Below are 19,578 nucleotides of genomic sequence, written 5' to 3' on the forward strand. Positions count from 1 at the left end.
AACAGGACAGGAGGATTGCTCTTACCGATCCATGTCTCCGGCTCCTCTTGGCTCGATTGCTTTTGACCTGGCAGTCTGTGTCTGGCCAATCTACACTCTCCGCGTATGAGGCTGAGCACCGAGCGCCAATTGCTGATTACTATGGCAACCAAGCACCGGAGACGGCCAAGAGTAACGGGAGAGAGCGGAGACACAGCTGGGCCCAACCGCGGTGCTCAGGCAGGGAAGTGTAGGTGAGCTATAAGCCAGAGAGTAGCGGCGCTGCAGTCATGTGTAGGTGACAGGAGGCCGGTGTGACAGCTCAGAGCAGAACACATGGCAGGAATGACAGCACGTTCCACTACATTTAGCTAACTTACATATAGAATCCTTGTCAGGGAATGAGAGTAGATAACTTCTTGGGTACATGGGGTGGGTGGAGGCGATAACAACAAATGTGGAGACGGAATGTGAAGAGAAGACAATAAATCTGGGAACAGGCAGTGAGAGGATGAGATAACTTGGGGACGGAATGAGAGGATCAGCTAACAATAAATGTGGGGACAATGAATGAGAGGATGATATAAACTTAGTAACAGGGAGTGAGAGGAGAAGATAACAAATATGGGGACTTAGAATGGGGAAAGGGAATGAGAATGAGATAATATATGTGGGGACGGAATGAGAGGATGAGCTAACAATAAATGTGGGGACAATGAATGAGAGGATGATATAAAGTTATCAACAGGGAGTGAGAGGAGAAGATAATAAATGTGGGGATGGAATGAGAGGATGAGGTAATAAATGTGGAGACAGGGAATGAGAGGAAGAGATAATGTGGGGACAGGGAATGAGATAATACATTTGGGGACAGGGAATGACAGGATGAGATAATAAATGTAGGTACATGGAGTGAGAGGAGAATATAACAAATGTGGGGACAGGGAATGAGATAATATATGTAGAGACAATGATTGAGGATGATATAACAGTACATGTGGGGACGGAATGAGAGGATGAGATAATAAATGTGGGGACAGGGAATGAGAGGATGAGATAATAAATGTGGGTACATGGAGTGAGAGGAGAAGATAACAAATGTGGGGACGGGGAATGAGATAATATATGTAGAGACAATGATTGAGGATGATATAACAGTACATGTGGGGACGGAATGAGAGGATGAGATAATAAATGTGGGGACAGGGAATGAGAGGATGAGATAATAAATGTGGGGACAGGGAATGAGAGGATGAGATAATAAATGTGTGGACAGGGAATGAGAGGATAAGATAATAAATGTGGGGACGGAATGAGAGGATGAGATAAATGTGGGCACAGGGAATGAGAGGATGAGATAACTGTACATGTGGGGGCAGGGAATAAGAAAAGTTAACAATAACATGTGGGGAGAGGGAATGAGATGAGAAGAATATCATAAATATAGGGCCAGAAATAACAGTAACTGTGGTGGACTGGATATAGGAGCAGGTGGTAACAGTAAATATGGAGACAGGGAATGGGAACAGAAAATAACAATAAATCAGGGAACGGGAGGAGAAGGTAAGAGTAAATGTGGGAGATAATGAATGTAGGGATAATGGGTGAGAGAAGGGGATAACATTAAATATGGGGACAGGAAATGGGATGAGGAAATAATGAATGTAGGGATATGTGGTGTGAAAAGGGGATAACATTAAATATGGGGACAAGAAATGGGAGGATGAAATAATGAATGTAGGGATATGGGGTGAGAGAAGGGGATGACAGTAAATTTGGGGACAAGAAATGGGAGGAGGAGATAATGAATGTAGGGATATGGGATGAGATAAGGGGATAACAGTAGACATGGAGACATGAAATGGGAGGAGGAGATAATGAATGTAGGGATATGGGCTGAGAGAAGGGGATGACAGTACATTTGGGGACACGAAATGGGAGGATGAAATAATGAATGTAGCAATATGGGTGAGAGATGGGGATGACAGTAAATATGGGGACAAGAAATGGGAGGATGAAATAATGAATGTAGGGATATGGGTGAGAGAAGGGGATGACAGTAAATATGGGGACAGGAAATGGGAGGAGATAATGTATGTAGGGATATGGGGAAAGAGAAGGGGATAACAGTAAATATGGGGACAGGAAATGGGAGGAGGAGATAATCAATGTAGGGATAAGGGGATAACAGTAGACCTGGGGACATGAAATGGGAGGAGGAGATAATCAATGTAGGGATATTGGGAGAGAGAAGGGGATAACAGTAAATATGGGGACAACAGTAAATATGGGGACAGGAAATGGGAGGAAGAGATAATGAATGTAGGGATATGGGTGAGAGATGGGGATAACAGTAAATATGGGGAAATGGGAGGAGATAATTTATGTAGGGATATTGGGTGAGAGAAAGGGATAACAGTAAGTATGGGGACAGGAAATGGGAGGAGGAGATAATGAATGTAGGGATATGGGGTGATAAAAGGGGATAACAGTAAATATGGGGCCAGGAAATGGGAGGAGGAGATAATGAATGTAGGGATATGGGGTGAGAGAAAGGGATAGCAGTAAATATGGGGCCAGGAAATGGGAGGAGGAGTTAATGAATGTAGGGATATGGGATGAGATAAGGGGGTAACAGTAAATATGGGGACAGGAAATGGGAGGAGGAGATAATGAATATAGGCATATGAGGTGGGAGAAGGGGATAACAGGAAATGGGAGGATGAGATAATGAATGTAGGCATATGGAGTGGGAGAAGGGGGTAACAGTAGATATGGGGAAACATGCAATATTATGATTGTACGGGAGCAGTGTTTGACCGGAGGAGATACCAGCAAGAAGGTGATATCTATACCAACCTATCAGATTCTAAAGGGGAGATTTATCCAAAATGTTAAAGAGAACGGTTGGAGGTGTCGACCATAGCAACCAATAAGATCCTACACTATGTAGACAAAAGTGATTGGACACCCCCGCGCAAGTAAAATGCATACCATGTATACTATTGCATACGAGTTCCAAATGGCCACTAATGTGGCGGTTTTGACAAGAACACTTAGTAGAGGGTATGCAGTCGGGAAGCCGGTGGACGTAATCCCGACGGCGGGCTTCCCGACTGCTTTATCCCGGCGAGGGTTAAATGACAGGTGTCTAAATCTAGACGCCTGTAATTTTACCGACACCGGGAGACCGGCGCCCGGCATCCCGATCAAAGTGATGCCGGGCGCCGCTGTGGACAGCCGCGGGGGGGGAGAGGGTTAGGTTTAGGGCTCCCGGGGGGGATTTAGGGTTAGGCACCCCCCAGGAGGTTAGGGTTAGGCTAGGGGAAGGGAGGGTTAGGGTTAGGCACCCCCGGGGGGACTTAGGGTTAGGCGGCGGGGAAGGGGGGGTTAGGCACTGGAGGGGAGGTTAGGGTTAGGCACCCCTAAGGAGGGTTAGGGAGGGAGGTTAGGTTAGTAAATACTTACCTAGAGACGATTGGGATTTTCAGCCATGTCGGCCAGCCGCTGTCGGGATTTGACCGCCGGACGCAAGTCATACCGATTCCTAGTAGGGAGGCCCATACACTTGCAGTTCTACGGAATCCATGTTTTTATCAGGACGACAATGCCACCTGTCATGTTTCCAGGGCGACGCTTGACTGGTATACAGAAAATTTGGATACCTGGATGGACTGGCCAGCTCAGAGTCCAGATCTTAACCTCATTGAGAACCTCTGGGATGAATTGGATCAACGGGTGTGTTCTAGGCCGATTCCACCTTCTTCAGTATCACAGTTGGTCACTGTATTAAAGGCAGATTGGCAAAACATACCACCTGCTGTTGCCCAGGAACTTGTGGACAGTTTGCTAAGAAGGGCGTCTGCAGTAATCACTGCACGTGTTGGACCTACAAAGTACTGACATCAATAAAATCTTGTTGATCTATTTGCTGTCAGTGGCCAATCACTTTTATCTACATAGTGTAGCTATCATGTTATAGAACGATTAGATAAATGATCTTTAGAATCTGATTTGTTGCTGTGGGCACCACCTCCATTTGTTCTCTTTAAAAGGTTTGATAAAGCTCCCCTTAACTCTATTTTTCTAAAAAATGAAATCACACTTTTGGTTGCTATAGGTTGCAGCGCCATCCGCTGCTTGATCACACAGACCAAGCTATACAAACATTTAATAAAAATGACCTACAACATAAGAAACTTGTGGTCTTTGGCCCAGAAAACTGAATGTAGACTTATAGGTTGGGAAATTAAGAGGACCATATGTTCTTCTAAGTAGGATGTTGGGTGACGCCTTGTCCTTACAATTATTTCCCTTCATTGTGTTTTCTACTGTGCAGTTATGAAAAAAGCAGAGTTCCGGGAATCTCCTGGAGAAGTCTCCTGGTATGGGGTGTCCTCTTCGCCATTATGGCAATCTCTGTCATATTCCTTCTGTGGGTCTATCCCAGTGGTGACGTGATGGAGGTCCTAGCTGCCCAGCGGGAAACCCTACAACACAAGTTTTACCCAGTGTCTTGCTCACAGGATTACGATAAACACAAGATGTTTACAGGTAATGGTGAAATGAGGATATTGTCTTTGTACCGTAGGATACATTGTAGGTCATTGCTAAATAAATAAATATTATAGTTCAGCAATCATAACATTTGTCAGTAATCTATTTTTCTTTATAGCATTCACAAATCTTTTAGTTGGAAGTATGAAGCTGAATGAAGTTCAAAAACATGCACAACTGGTGTTCACTACATTTAGAACAAAAGTATTACTAGCTGTAATAAACAGGCTGAATTTTTTTTAAAAATTAGTGAAGAATTGCTGTTTACTTTTACATGACAGAAGATCTGGGGATGATTCAGAGGTGGAGGGGCGCATCGGTAGACCGTCAGCATATGGCAGGTGCAGAATGTCCGAGGGTACATCACTTTTTAAGGCACAGTTCAACCAATGTAATGAGGAGCACATTTATATATACAAAAGATTACATTATTGTCATCTGTTGTGGACAGTTGCAGCAAAAAGCAAGCAGGATATTGACACATTGTATTGTAGTAATTTATTTTAGCATCACTGAAGTAAAACCATGCTGCACTGCATGTGGGGCAGATTTAACATTTCAGATTTAGATTAGTGAAATCTAAATTGTAAAGAATAAAGCTTTCCAGCATTTGTGGGCTACATGCAAAAGAATCTAGTATTTACCCTGCATGCAAAAAAATTTATGTATTTGCCCGCCTTGCATTGCAACATGGTTTTGTCCAGGTACACAGTTACAGTTGAATCAGGCCCTCAGATCATTGATAACTGTAGTAGATATGATTTGCCAGCTGTGCATGACAGCATCTAATCAGTGAAGCTGGACAGATCTATTCTTACAGTTCAGTAAAGGGTCCCAGTGAGCTCTGAGAGTAGACCTGCTCATCTTTCTCATTCCTGACTATTGACCAAAGTCATAATGTCAACATGGTCATTATTAAACCCGATAATTTGCTTACAACTCTGATAGTGAGAACGTCTGAACATGAGTAGGACCTGTTCTGTGCAGGTGCAGAATGGGTTCTGCAACCTCGCACACAGTAGTCCCTAAGCCTCAGCTTGGTGGGGGCGGTGCTGGCCTCTGTTCCAGAAAACAGGGGCATGCCGTTCCTGTTTTCTGGTAGTGCCAAGGCCAGGCTCTGCATCTTCCAGGACAGTCTTCCTTACCTCGGGTACAGAGATGCGAGGGCCAATCTGAGTAACCTCAGGGTTACTTAGATGGCCGACGATCTCACAGATGATCCAGTGATTCCTTAGGACGCAGCACTTGGATCTGCGATGCAGACAACTCTGAATCAGGCCCAAAGTCATTATGCCAATATTGTGCATGCTGACAGTACATTTTAGTGTTAGATTTAGGGGATGTAGTCAGGGTGCCAATGGACGGAGTGCCCATCGCCGATATCCCGACGCCGGAAACCCGAACAGGACCAGGATCCCGACTCCAGCATCCCGAAGAGGATGAAAATACCGGCGTCGGCATCCTGACCGCCGGCATCCCAAAGTTATGTATCCGGCTTACCTTCACTGTTAGCCCGGGGATACAGGGGTTAGGTTTAAGGACCCCCCGGAGGAGATTAGGGTTAGGCACCTTCGGGAGGGTTAGGCTACAGGGAGGAGAGTTAGGCAACATCGGGGGGGGGGGAGGTTAGGCTCAGGCACCCCCGCCCCCCCCGGCAGGGTTAGGTTTATGGTGTGGGATGGGGGGGTTAGGGTTAGGCACCACTGGTGGAAGGTTAGGATTAGGCACCCCCAGGTAGTTTAGGGTTAGGCACCTCCAAAAGGGGGTTGGGGGGGAGGGTTGGGTACTTACCAGCTATAGTCGGGGTCTTCAACAGTCGGGCTTCTGGCATCGGTATTTGAACCGGCAGCTATTCAAATTTAGTTTTAGGGAGTAAATAGTAAAAAGTAAACGCTATGATGATCGTTGACACTCACAATGTCGATAAAATGCTCATGTCAACATTTTCAATGTCGACATAACATACCACCCACTGGGAAAATAGATCTTCCAATGTTATACATTGAGTCACACTATGTGACTGCACCTTGTGGAGCTACTGGAAGAAAATACTTAGTACAACTTTGATCGACACTCATTCATTCACTCTTCATATTGTTCTGCACTGGTTTGGTGGCTGGTTTTATTCAACCTATGTCAGTTTTAGCAGCATCACGGCAAAGACTTGGGATTACCAGAGGACCATGGGCTCGCCTGTCCTGTCGCCCTAAAGTTGACTCTGCAGAGATTACAATTCTGAGGTCTGCCTAAGACCAAAATTCAAAACACCATATGTTTCACACCCCTACCCAATGATTATAAACATTAAAGTGTACAATATAAAATTTAAATAAAAAGCTATCATTCTATATACCAAGTGTTTCCAAACTCAGGCCCTGATTCAGAACCGGACGCTCTGACAGAGCGCTCGCTCTGAATCAGGGCCGTCCCTCTTACTTTTTTGAGCGGCCTCCTGGCCGCTCGCATAGCTGTGGGTGACCACCCACAGCTATAGCGAGCAGCCAAAATGATGGTCGTGATGGTCAAGACCTTCGTGACCATCGGGCTTGCGACGATCAGAGCCAAAAGCACTCCCACTGCCTAAAGCACTCCCACTGACATTACTAGTGATGTCAGTGGTGCCGGCCCCAGACGGTAGGCGTTCCCATGGGAACGCCTCCGTCTGGGCAGCCATGCCCCCGGCACGCCCACCAAAGGGGGCATGCTGTCAATTACCATCGACAGCACGCCCCCTTTGGTGCGATACCCATAACTACGGCTTGGCCGTCGTTATTCGGGTCTCGCGCATACGCACGACGGAGCCGCCTCCGTCGTGCGCATGCGCACTTGGGCAACATCGACGCGCTCGCGAGCGGGTCTGAATCAGGCCCTCAATCCTCAAGGCACACTAACAGTTCAGGTAATAAGGATATCCATGATTGTGCATAGATGGTATAATCAAACTGACTGAGGTACTAATTAAGTCACCCGTGCTTAAGTATGGATATCCTGAAAACCTGGACTATTAGGGTGCCTTGAGGACCGAGTTTGGGAACCACTGCTATATGCCCTTTTTAGATATGAGAAACCCTAAAAATATCTTAATAACATTTTTAATGATTTTAGATGGCAGTTTTTTTACTGCGATGAGATGCTGTACTAATGCAAACAGTGGAGTTGTGACTGCAGACGAGAGTCCATAGTCTATATTCTCATCAGAAATTGTCCCTCATATAATGACTGTGGTGTGTATTATCCTCAGGTTATGGTATCTCTCCTCTTCGTTAGATACTGTTCCTGCTTTCTATTCCCCTCAGGTAATGGCCCTAGTCTCACTCTCTTCTCCTTAGATTATGTCCCCCTGCCTTCATCGTACAGGATTCCTCCTGATTTACACTTCCTAGTGCATGTTCTCCCTAAGATAATAACCTCATTCCCTACAATCACTACCCAGGGCCCTATCCTCTTCATGGCTTAGTCCCAATTCTCCTCAGAAGCAGCCTCCGGTCCTTGTCCACCTTGTTTCTAGCTCTGCTGCTGGGTGGGAGAGACTGTGTCGGGGGACGGCCTAGGAGCCTGATACCTGTGCAGGCTGCTGACTCCACTAAGGTGGAATCCCTTCAGCTTTGCCTGTCTCTCAAGCAGGGCAGGCGCAGTTCTTCACACAGTCAGTAGTGGAGAGGCAGGAGTGTAGTGGCTAAATGAAGATACCAAACTGTGATCTGGTTAGAGCGCCACATTGGAACAGGTGGAGGGACGTGTGTGACTCGTGGGCTGTAGTTTGGACGCCCCTGATCTAAATAGATTGCAGTGGCTTGGTTGGCTATATAATCAAGTCACACAGCAAAGTTGTCTGGGGTCAGATGAGCGTTTGAGCGTAGAAAGAGAATATATGTACGTTTCTGGAGAGATGTTAAATGGGTAGAATAGCCTAGGGAGGATGAGAGTGTAGTTTGGGAATTTAAGGGAATGCTTGAAGGTTTGGAGGCTAGAAGAAAGCCTTGTTGTGCGAGGTAGGGCATTCCACAGAGTGGATGTAGCTTGAAAAAAATTCTTGTAACCAGAAGCTGAAGCAGGTGATGAGTGTGGTTGAGAGATGCAGATCTTGTGCAGAGAGGATGGGTCGAGTTTGGAGAAATCTTGAGGCAAGTAAAATAGAAATATTTTATATATTATTTACTTACTTTAGTAAATACAGGCAACACATATTTTAGATGTGTGGTCAGCTTTAGAGGTTGATGCAGAGTTGAATGCAAGTTGGTTTTGTGTATGTTTCTTGTGTGTTTTTGTACTGCATAAGCTCCACATCCAAGCATATGCATCTACAGGTGATCCAGAGTCGCACCAACTCCCTTAAAACCAGAAGGGAGTTGGGAAAAATAGATGAATCAGCTGTACATAAAACAATAAGTATTATTCAGTACACTAATTAAACTGAAGCAATCACATAACATGAGATTCACGCTCATCAAAAATATTAATAAATCCCCTGTGCATACAGCCCAGAACGGAACCTCTGTGCACAGAGGTCAATTAAAAACAACTGCCAATTGTATACGTGGTCATCTTCTCCTATGGTGTATCAAATGAATGCAAGAATACACTCCAGGCATTTCTGACCGTGTTTTACACATACACTATCAATTAGGCAATAAGCCAAACTCATCAATTCATCTGCAAATTCAGTCTGTTTTCATGCAGCACACATTTGTTATTTCCTGTGATCCTTTACACATGAATGGAATCAATTAGTGCAAACTGCTATGCAGCACATATTCAAATTATATTACTTGTGCAATTAGCATAAAGTATCTCAGGGATAGAGCTGGTGCAAGTGCACAATGATAATGATTATGGATATGAAAGCAAGCCAACGGGTGGGTCTCCCCGGCCACAGAGATCCACACAACTGTGTGTACAGGTGAAAGTACACATTTAGGGGGTCATTCAGACCCGCTCGCGAGCGTCAGGACGCTCGCAAGCGGGTCGATGTTCCCCATTGCGCATGCGCATGACGGAGGGAGCTCCGTCGTGCGCATGCGCGAGACCCGGGGAGCGACGGGCTTTCCATCGCTCTGGGTCTCGCACCAAAGGGGGCGTGCTGTCGATGTTGATTGACAGCATGCCCCCTTTGGTGAGTGTACCGGGGGCGTGCCTGCCAGACGGAGGCGTTCCCATGGGAACGCCTACCGTCTGAAGCCGGCCCCACTGACATCACTAGTGATGTCAGTGGGAGTGATTTTGGCTCTGATAGAGCCAAAATCACTCCAGGGCTTGTGGCAGGGAGACCCTACCGCAGGGTCTCCGTCGCAAGTCCGATGGTCGCGATGCTCAAGACCATCGCGACCATCTTTTTGGCCGCTCGCATATGCTGTGGGTGGTCACCCACAGCTATACGAGCGGCCAGGAGGCCGCTCCATTTTCATGGAGTAGGGCCCTGATTCAGAGCAAGCGCTCTGGTCAGAGCGTTCAGCTCTGAATCAAGCCCTTAGTTCTGTGGATGCAATGCTGGAACAGTTACGGCTGACTTGCATTCAACTCTGTATCATTTCCTAAATATTCTAACATACAATTTATAGCAGTGCTCCTTTTGCAGGGACCATTCATGGAAAATATAGCCCTGGTTGTAGGATCAGGCAGATAGTGTTTCCCTTTCTGTGTCTCTCACAGGCTTCTCGCCATGAAGGGCTTGCATTAGCAATGATGGGAGTTAGGAAGTGACACCTAATTTGTAATTTCAGCATGTGATCCACACCTCCTTGGCCTACTCGGCAGATGGCATTTTCTGTCTTCCCTCAACGGGGGATCCCACCATTATTATTTTTTTTCCTGTTACATATGGAATTTATATTTCTGTATTTTACCACGTATCTTCATATTAAGGGCCATATTCAATTAGAGGCGAAAAGTCCGTTATCGGCGATAATTTATTGCCGATGACATCATTTTCGCCAGTTCCACTTATCCACATATTCAATTACAAAGTCTTTTCGATGTGCGAAAAGTCTTTGTAAAAAAACGGGGATAAGCTTTCCCCACTGCCTAGGTGGCGAAAAAAAGTGCAGAATTGGGGTTTTGGGGTGCAGAATTATAAAAAATAGCCTGCAGCCTTTGGAATGTCCCCTTAAAGTAATGTGTCAAAAAATAAAAAATAATTAGCATAGGACACCCCAAAAAAGTGGTTTCATTTTGGGGGCAAAAAAATAAAAAAATGAGGGACAAACTTAAAAACTAGCGAAATTGACTCATGGCGGGTTCCCAAATATGCGTCAGGTGTTTTTTAGAATGCGGGTGGTTGCTTCAGGTAGATTTTTGAAGAATTTTTAAAAATCACTTTAGGGACTTAAAAATATGCTTGCACCCATTTTCATGTACCCCAAATTTGATGGGACTAGTAATTTGTTACAAAAAAAAAAGCCAAGTGCTATTCTTCACCACTTCTTCAAAGCCGCATTTATGCACCTGCCACGGCTGTTTAAAAACCTCAATTACCTTCAGCAGGCCAAATAGGGGGTACCCATAGTGAACCCCCATGTCAGACCATCTTCTAGGGGGTGACAGGCTGATTTCCCCAAAAGTGACAGGACTTTTCGATACTTACCTTTTCCGCTGGGTCCCGTTTTCGCTGAGTCCTAATTGAATTCGGGTATAAGTGGGCACACGCCCGATACTTTATCCCAGGAAAAAACGGCGATGATAGCAAAAAGTCCAACCTCGTACTTTTCGCGTCAAATTGAATATGCCCCTAAGTGTACCACAACGGAATCCATATTTATTCCGATAACCACAAAATATGCTTGTCTGCCACTGGACTGTTCTCTAGTGTCCTATATCAGTTTCATGCTCCAGGAGTTTAAGTGATTTCTAGGGAATTGATTTTCTTTATTGTTTTAATTTTGGCTTCAGCCAACAAAATAGTTATATTCACTTTGTGTAGGCAACAGGTCCTCCTTAAATGAAAGGTCAGAACCGACATCAGTGCATAGAAATGTTTTATACTTCTAAGTACATATAGTCATGATTGATATTTATTTATTTTATTACACTGATGTAAAAGTTTTGCATTTAGTCCTACTGCTATCCCCAGATCTTAAGGGTACATAGAGAAACGCTCAGGGCATGCAGCTTTGGCAATGCTCCTGTGAAGTTGTATGAAATCAGAAAAAGTGTATGTCATATCCAGTTCCCCTACACTTAGTTTGTCCTTCCAAGTATTAAGAATTCCTTTGAGGCACAGATATCCCACTATAAATCACCAATGAGAGCAGGGGAGCCACTGATTTCCCCATGATCCCACAATGGTGTAGAGTGAGAAATTAGCTGGGTGCTCTTCTGCTTCTACAGCTGGACACAGAGGACGGTGATGGGGAGGGGTCACCTGCAGTGTTTGCGATTGATGCGGGAAAGTGTAACATCTGTTATATATGTCTGGATAGGGAATAGATTATATGAGCTTGCTTTGTTACCTGTTACCAGTCAGAACTGTTATGCAGTGGCATTGATAAATATACTAGCAGTAATTTTCCTCTTCATTCTAGAAGATAAAGTAATGTGTACTGCAGTAAGCAGAAGTGTTTCCTTTTTTAGCATTGCTGAGTAAAAGCTATATAAATATGTATTGAGATACCCCTAAACATAAATACAAAGGCAAGCTCAAGACAAGGGCTACTCAATCGTATTTCCAGTGCAAAACCTCTAAGGGACCAAGGCAATTAGCCGCGAGTTCCGTGTGAAATCCTGTGTTACAGTAATGCACACCTCATGGGATATTTTTATGGCGCGCACTTCTGATACATTTACTATTCAATTTCAAACGGCAAGTAGCGGGCATAACAGCGAGAGCTATGTGATGTGTACAAGAGAGTAGGGAAATCCTGAACTCCAAAAAAGGGAGAAAAAAGATAGTGTGTGTGGTAGTGGCCATAAGCAAAGTATTACAGGCAGTATCATAGTGTCAAACTAGCTACTCTTCTAATTGATGGAAAAATGATAGACAACAAGTGTATTCCAGCAAATAAAAGCCTATCGTATTTTGGGGTACTTCAAATGTATCTATAGTCATTGTAAGTATGTATATACAAGCTTGTAAAAAGTTGGAAAAAGACCTTATAACTCTCACCTGCAAGTTCAAAATCCCCTTTCACATCCATACAATACCTCAATATAAACAAAATAACATGTCTTTGTTGGCCAGATTTTACTATTTAAAAACTCCCACTGAAACCACGTTAACCTTACGCAGATTTGTAATTGAATGGAAAAAAATTGAGGCTACAAGTTTTGCCCACAGTAAAAACTTGGGCGACCTAGTTCATGTTCTAATTAACTCTGCCCAGTGGCGTTACTGTGTTTGGTGGAAACCAGTGTGCTTACTACTCACCATCAACCCCCCACATGTATTTGGCGCACGCTCTCACAAAAGGGTCTTGGCCTTGTGTCTGTGAAGCCATGCCCCCTATTGAATGCCGCTTTGGAGGTGTGACCATGTGTCATGCCCTGTTCTCGTCACACTGGGGGCTTGCCCAGCGCTCTGGGCAGCCCCCAGCCTCCCACGGACACAGTGTGGATAACGCACTTATGTGCGCAGCATCTATCACTGCTATCAGCGCTGCTTGTTGACACCATCTGAGGGGGTGACATCAAAATAGCAGAGCAGAGCAGCTGCTATTTTGATGTCACCCGGAGCGGCCTGCACCGCCCTAGTGCCACCACTGCTCTGCCCCTAAGCATGGAAAGAACTGTCCAATATTAATACATTTCTCTACCACATAGTAAGTTTTGTAAATCTTTTGTGTGGTCATTGGCATTGCACAAGTTAAATACATTCAAGTAGACTCTGCACCTTTTCCCCCTTGAATAATGTATTTAGTGGCGATTGTACATCTGGTGTATTGTTATCTCTCTCTGCATTTTGTGACTCAGGACTGTAGTGTGAATGCTAATATAAAGGAAATGGGTATCATTGATTTTTATGATAAAGGCTGTAGCATACTCTAGTCAGTGTTGTTTTAGCAAACATTCCATGGACTGAAAATAAAGCAAACAGCATTCATAGTCTATCTGCCATTTGCACAGAATAATGCAGTTGTGTTTAACCTTTAATACAGAACTCAGTGGCAACAGCTTTTTAACCTGTATTCTAGCTACTGTTATTACTGCTGAATGCATTATGTCAACAAAACTGTATGAGCTCATTTCATGGATCCTTATATCCCTGAGCATTACAATGAGACCTGTTTTTTTGCTGTTTGGATTCTTCTTAAATAAAATAGTTGTCAATTCGCAAAAATGTATTTGCTCAAATTGAGTTACCATAGGAAATGTGCATGATATTCTGTACATAGTATGAGTAAATTTGGGCAGTTGTGTCTTTTGCCAGTTGTATATCCTGTCCTTTCATACCTCACTGTCACTAATGTCACACATAGCCCATGCCACTAGGCCACAAGCACAGCAAATGCATTCTGAGAGGATTATCAGAACTCAATAAGATTGGCAGGACGGCCCTAGAGGGAGATAGGAAAAGGGACAAACAATGGCAACTCTGCTGATCAGGGAGCCTTGCAAGCAGTCCATCACCATCATAATAACTAGGTGAATCCCTATAACTAAAATATTTCTATACATTAATCTCTTACTGTGGCATAAGGAGTGCATTTATGTAGCACTTTATTTTAAAAGGTGCTCTCGGCTTATCTATTATTGTTACTAGGGCTGCAAAGGTGGCTGAAGCTTCCACAAATCAAACCATAAAGCAATGTGTGTTCTGCTCTTCAGAAGATAATAATCCCAAATACTTCAGGGGAAGCCAAAGTTTACCCAAAATTAATACTAGGAAGTAATCATTGGCAACTCATGGGGCAGCAGTATTATAACAATATTAAATGTAATACAGTAATAAATGGTTCAAAACTCATCTCTGACTAGACCATTAGGTAAGACTTATTGAGACAGTAATGGTAATGAATGATCAGTGTTCACAAATATGCGCTATAGCGCGTATTTTACTCGATATTGAGCAATGGGGACTCACTTTTAAAAAGTAGCCGGGTCCCCGGGGACGCGCTGTGCTGTGGCCAATCCCTGACAGCTGGCTGCAGCACAGTGCGTCCACCTGAGAAAGACACAACACTGTCTGTTATAGCAGCCAATGAGAGTCAGATAGACTCTCATTGGCTGCTGCTGTGGAAAGCCGTGCTGGGATCAAGTGTCTAATCCCAGCATCGGCACAGCATCTGTGCCCGGCACTGGGACAGTGTGTTTGTTCCCAGCACCGGGTAAACCACCGCGGCGGGTACCTGGGGAAGGGACCGCCTGGTCCCTTCCACCAGTGTTGGCGGTAAAGTGGCGGCGAGAGAAGCTTGGCTCCGGGCGCAAGCTAAGCGGAGCTCGCTGCCCGGAAGCCAAGAAGCGGCGGTGGTTGTTTGGCACTGGCCGCGAGCCAAACACAGCTCGCGGTCCAGCAGCCAATAGGAGGCAGATGCGATGAGCCAATTGCGGCTCGCCGCATCATAGACCCGCCCACTCGCTGCGTCTTGAATTAGACGCCGCTGAGCAGGAAAGTTCAGTCCGGCGGCGGAGAGGAGGAGTGAAGAGCTCCCGAAGACAAGACAAGAGAAGAGTGTTGCGGCAACAGTTCCGGCGGCCGCGCAAGAGGCCAGAAGACAGCGTGATCAAGGAGGAAGAAAGGAAGTGGCGGCGCCGCTGGCCAGGACGTGCCAGCTGCAGAAGAATGAAACTGAGGACCGAAGAGGACTGCGGGGGTGGAAAGAAAAAAAGCTAACTAAGCTCCCCCCCACAGCCTCTTCCAACGTACGGGTAGGCGGCCTTGGGCCACCGTTATTTAACCCCTCCCTAGACTACCAGGGTTGTCGGGCACTAGGCCCGTGGGATAAATTCAGGCAATAGGCCTGTGGCTATATAGGTGGGCACAAGGCCCGGGCTACATAGGAGGCATTAGGTCCAATTGAAGGTGTGACTGACCTGGGCATTAGGCCCAGGTCACTAAAGTGCCAATACTGGGGGCACTGTCTAGGGGGTAAACTACTGGGGCACTGCATAGGGGGGATTAGTACTGGGGGCAATGCATAGGGGGATTATTACTGGGGGCAATGCATAGAAGGACTACTAGGGGTAATGCATAGGGGGGATTACTACTGGGGGCAATGCATAGCGGGGATTACTACTGGGTGCAATGCATAGGGGGACTACTAGGGGTAATGCGTAGGGGGATTACTACTAGGGGTAATGCATAGGGGGACTACTAGGGGAAATGCGTAGGGGGATTACTACTAGGGGTAATGCATAGGGGGATTACTACTAGGGATAAAGCATAGGGGGATTACTACTAGCGGTAATGCATAGGGGGATTACTACTAGGGATAAAGCATAGGGGGATTACTACTAGGGGTAATGTATAGGGGGATTACTACTGGGGGCAATGCATAGGGGGACTACTGGGGTCAATGCATAGGCGGACTACTAGTGGAAATGCATAAGGGGTCAACTACTCGGGGCAATGCATAGGGGGGGACTACTGCTGGAGGCAATGCATAGAGGGTCTAAAAGGCATTAATGTGCAGCATAATGTGTAAAGGCCGGGCATGGCTGTGGCATCATTTGCAAGGGGTATTACTGCATGGCATAATGTGTACAGACCGAGCATTAATGTGCGGCATAATGTTTAAAAAATGGGCATGGCTGTGTGTGGCAAAATGTGTAAAGACTGGGCACTGCTGTGTGGCATAATGTGTAAAAGGCATTAATGTGCGGCATAATGTTTAAAGGCTGGACATGGCTGTGTGGCATCATTTGTAAGGGGTTAGGGGATGTCTGAGAGGCATATGGGGAGCTCTAAAGCATAAATTGTGATGGGACCCAGAAATGGTCAGGTAGGACCCCATTTTTTTTAAAGTGGAGGGTCCCCGGGACCCACATATTTTGTCACCGCGATCACTGTGAATGGCAGGTACTATATGATCTCTTGCAGCGGTCGGTTTTGTGCCTTACGTTCCGGACACCATCACTATTTCGTTCTGATGTTCTGAGTGAAACAGCGATGTAGGAAGTTACCATAGATGTTTCTTTCCAACAACTTTGGGGCATATTCAATTAGGTGCGAAAAGTACCGTACTTTTCGCAAACCGAACTTTTCAACGACTTCACGTGTTTTAGCAGCGGAAACTTTTCGTGCACGCCCTCACTATTCGCCGTATTCAATTCCAAAGGATGCGAAAACGCGTCCCAGTGAAACTCAAACAGGCGAAAAGTGCTGTCAGTTTTGGGGAAATCAGCCTGACACCCCACAAAAGATGCACTAACATTGGGGATCAGTATAAATGTCCCCGATTAGTCCCGATGGAGCTATTTGGGGTACTTAAGTGCTTTCAATTGCCTCTATATAGCGTCTTTGCACAAGTGGTGAAGAATAGCATTTAGCAGGTTTTTTTTGAGAAAATAACTACTTCCAGCAAATTTGGGGTACATGAAAATGGGTGCAAGCATGGTTAAAAAACGCAAAAGTTAAGTCTTAAAAAGCATTAAAACGCACCTTCAGCAAGCAAAAAACACCTCCCTCATACTTGCAGACCCTCCAAAAGCTTATTTAGCTAGTTTTTAAGTTTGTACCCCAACTTTGTACTTTTTCGCCCCCTTTTTCAAAGTAATTTTTTGGGGTGTTCTTCAAATTTTTTTTGCTTTTTCATTGACAAAGTTAACTTTTGGGGTGCTGTCCCAAGAATGCAGGGTGGTTTCCCCACCTTTGCACCCCAAAACCGCATTTCTACACTTTTTTCCAACACCTATTCATAGGCGAAACTTTCCCGCTGGGTACATTGCATTGCGTTTTTGCACCGGCGAAAAAGGCGCCACAATTGAATATGGGGGATAAGTTTCCGCTGGCGAAATGACGTCCTCGGCAAAACTTTTCAGCCGAAAACGGCTTTTCGCCGCTAATTGATTACGGCCCTTTGTTAGGGGTTTGGCTTCCTGTATCATACAGAATATATTTCTAGCCAGCATGGCTGATTAATCCCTTTGTTGCCAGATGAGGGAATCCTACTTGGTTTAATTAATGTAGCGGTTAAGGAACTATGTGGACCACTTAATAGAATAATTAAATCTGTATTTGAGAACAATGATGTTCTAAAGCAGTGTTTCCCAAACTGATTCCTCAGGGAGCACTAACAGTGCAGGTCTCCTCACAGAATCACAAGTGAAATAATTAGCTCCACCTGTGGATCTTTTAAAATGTGTCAGCCAGTAATGAATACACCTGTGCACCCACTAGGAAAATGATAACCATGTACTGTTGAGGCCCCCATACACCAGCGACTGATTGTCGCAATTCAGTGATCCAAAGATGTTGGGTTGGAGGAAATCCAACATGTTTGATTTCACCGATTTGCCGATCACGATCAAAATATGATCGTGATTTGCAAATAGTGAAATTTAACAGAATTTCACCAATCCTCGGACAGATCAGAGAACATCGATAGCTGGTGGTCTGCATTTCTGACTGGCGGGTTGCCGTTTCCGATCTGATTGGAGGACCGCGCAATCTGTCGCCTTGTGTATGGGCCCCTTTAGTGCTCCCTGAGGAATGAGTTTGGGAAACACTGTTAAAAAGTGTCACTATATGAATAATATTTAGGCACTTTGTGCAGTATTACTAATTGTAAATGTTCTGGAGATCAAACAGAAAATGTATTTGAAAGTTATGTTTATTTTTTCTCTATTTTTTAAGTTATTTACTTACAATTTTTAAAACCTATTATTTTAATTTAAATTACTGTAAATGGTAACCGTAGTGCTGTTGAATTTTTGTATTTTAATATTCATCTCATGTTAAACAGAAGCAACAAGCAAAAAACAACAGTGTACATAAATACAGAGCATGCTCATTCTTGAAATGTTTCTTTGTTTTTCTACAGTATGCCAGAGTATTATTTTTTATTTCATTCTTTTTCAGTCTGATATGTTTGTGTCTCAAGTGCCAATCGCTCTATCTTAACGTGTGCCTGCGTCTATCTCTGAAGAATCGATCTGTGTTTTTCAATCTTTTGTTTTTGTCTCTTAGTGCCAATCCGTCAGTCTCGATATTTATGTCTCTGTCTCATTCTGTCTATTTCTATATTCATGTACGAAACATTCAGCCGTTATCTATCTTTCAAGGATGAGCCTTCTGTCTTAATGAGTGTCTTTCCCTGAAGTGTCCGTTTTTCTTTCTTGATCAGTCTGTGTCAAGGCATCATCCATTTTCCAGTCTGTCTGTCTCACTTGTCAGTTCCTCTATCCTATTCTACCTGTCTCTGCGAAGTTGTCTCTTTATCCTATCTATATTTCTGCTTCATGTCACTATCCTGTCACTCTGTTTTCTGTTAGGAACAGTTTGGTTCCAGCTGATATTCTACATGAAAATAAAATTCTCACTGAATATTTCTGGGGAATAGCCAAATGAAACCTTTCCAAAAATGTCTCTCGTTATATTTTTTACTTCAGTAATTTTTATTAAAGAAAAAGAGGAGGGGGTTCAGAAAGATGAAAAGGAGGGTGTGAGGGGCAAAAAAACAAACAGACGGAGACTAAAACATATAAGTAGACTATAAAGATGAAAACCTATAGAATACATTAAATACAAACCTTCAAAGAGGTAAGCTAAGACAAATGAACCGGAGGTCCCAGATCAGGCAGCTCACTATGAGTAATCAGGGGGAAATGCATCTGAAGTAACAGACCCTTCACCCTCAGTAATACCCCTTTCACATCGCAAAAGTGAGTCGCACCCGGGATTTTGCACACTCGCCCATCCCAGGTGCAACCCAGTTGAGACCCCTTTCAGACTGGCATCCCGACCTGGCTTGTTGCCGGGTCGATGACATCACCACCATCACGTGCCGAGCCGGTGTGTGGAGATGATATCATCTCCAAGCGCCGGCTCTTCCTATGCTGTGAACGGGTCCTGGGTCGCTTCAACTCGGGTTACCCGTCCACATTGCACCGCAAGACGGGTTGAACACGTGTACAACCCTGCTCATTACCCGGGTTGAAATACCGGGTCACTTG

The 19,578-nt window shown here is 44.7% G+C and overlaps 2 protein-coding genes across 3 annotated transcripts in view; one reads left to right on the forward strand and one right to left on the reverse strand.

The window, feature by feature from the left end:
• HEXD (hexosaminidase D) overlaps positions 1 to 378 on the reverse strand; it is a 34,755-nt gene extending 34,377 nt beyond the window's left edge. The window contains exon 1 of one of the 2 annotated variants that reach the window (XM_088468917.1): positions 360 to 378. Coding sequence is in view for 1 of the 2 variants with exons in the window: in XM_088468900.1 (XP_088325026.1) it covers positions 26 to 33 (8 nt within the window). In the remaining variant the exon portion in view is untranslated. Of the gene's footprint in view, positions 1 to 25; positions 325 to 359 lie in introns of those variants that run through there. The other variant, XM_088468900.1, reaches the window with a different exon arrangement.
• Positions 86 to 19,578, forward strand: part of OGFOD3 (2-oxoglutarate and iron dependent oxygenase domain containing 3) — a 211,575-nt gene continuing 192,082 nt past the window's right edge. Inside the window, exons 1-2 of the mRNA XM_088468928.1 lie at positions 86 to 233; positions 4,319 to 4,533. Of these exons, the coding sequence (XP_088325054.1) occupies positions 106 to 233; positions 4,319 to 4,533 (343 nt within the window). The 5' untranslated portion in view covers positions 86 to 105. The remainder of the gene's footprint in view (positions 234 to 4,318; positions 4,534 to 19,578) is intronic.

Source organism: Taudactylus pleione, unplaced genomic scaffold (assembly GCF_031769625.1).
Source record: "Taudactylus pleione unplaced genomic scaffold, aTauple2 ptg000012l, whole genome shotgun sequence".
Classification (NCBI taxonomy): domain Eukaryota; kingdom Metazoa; phylum Chordata; class Amphibia; order Anura; family Myobatrachidae; genus Taudactylus; species Taudactylus pleione.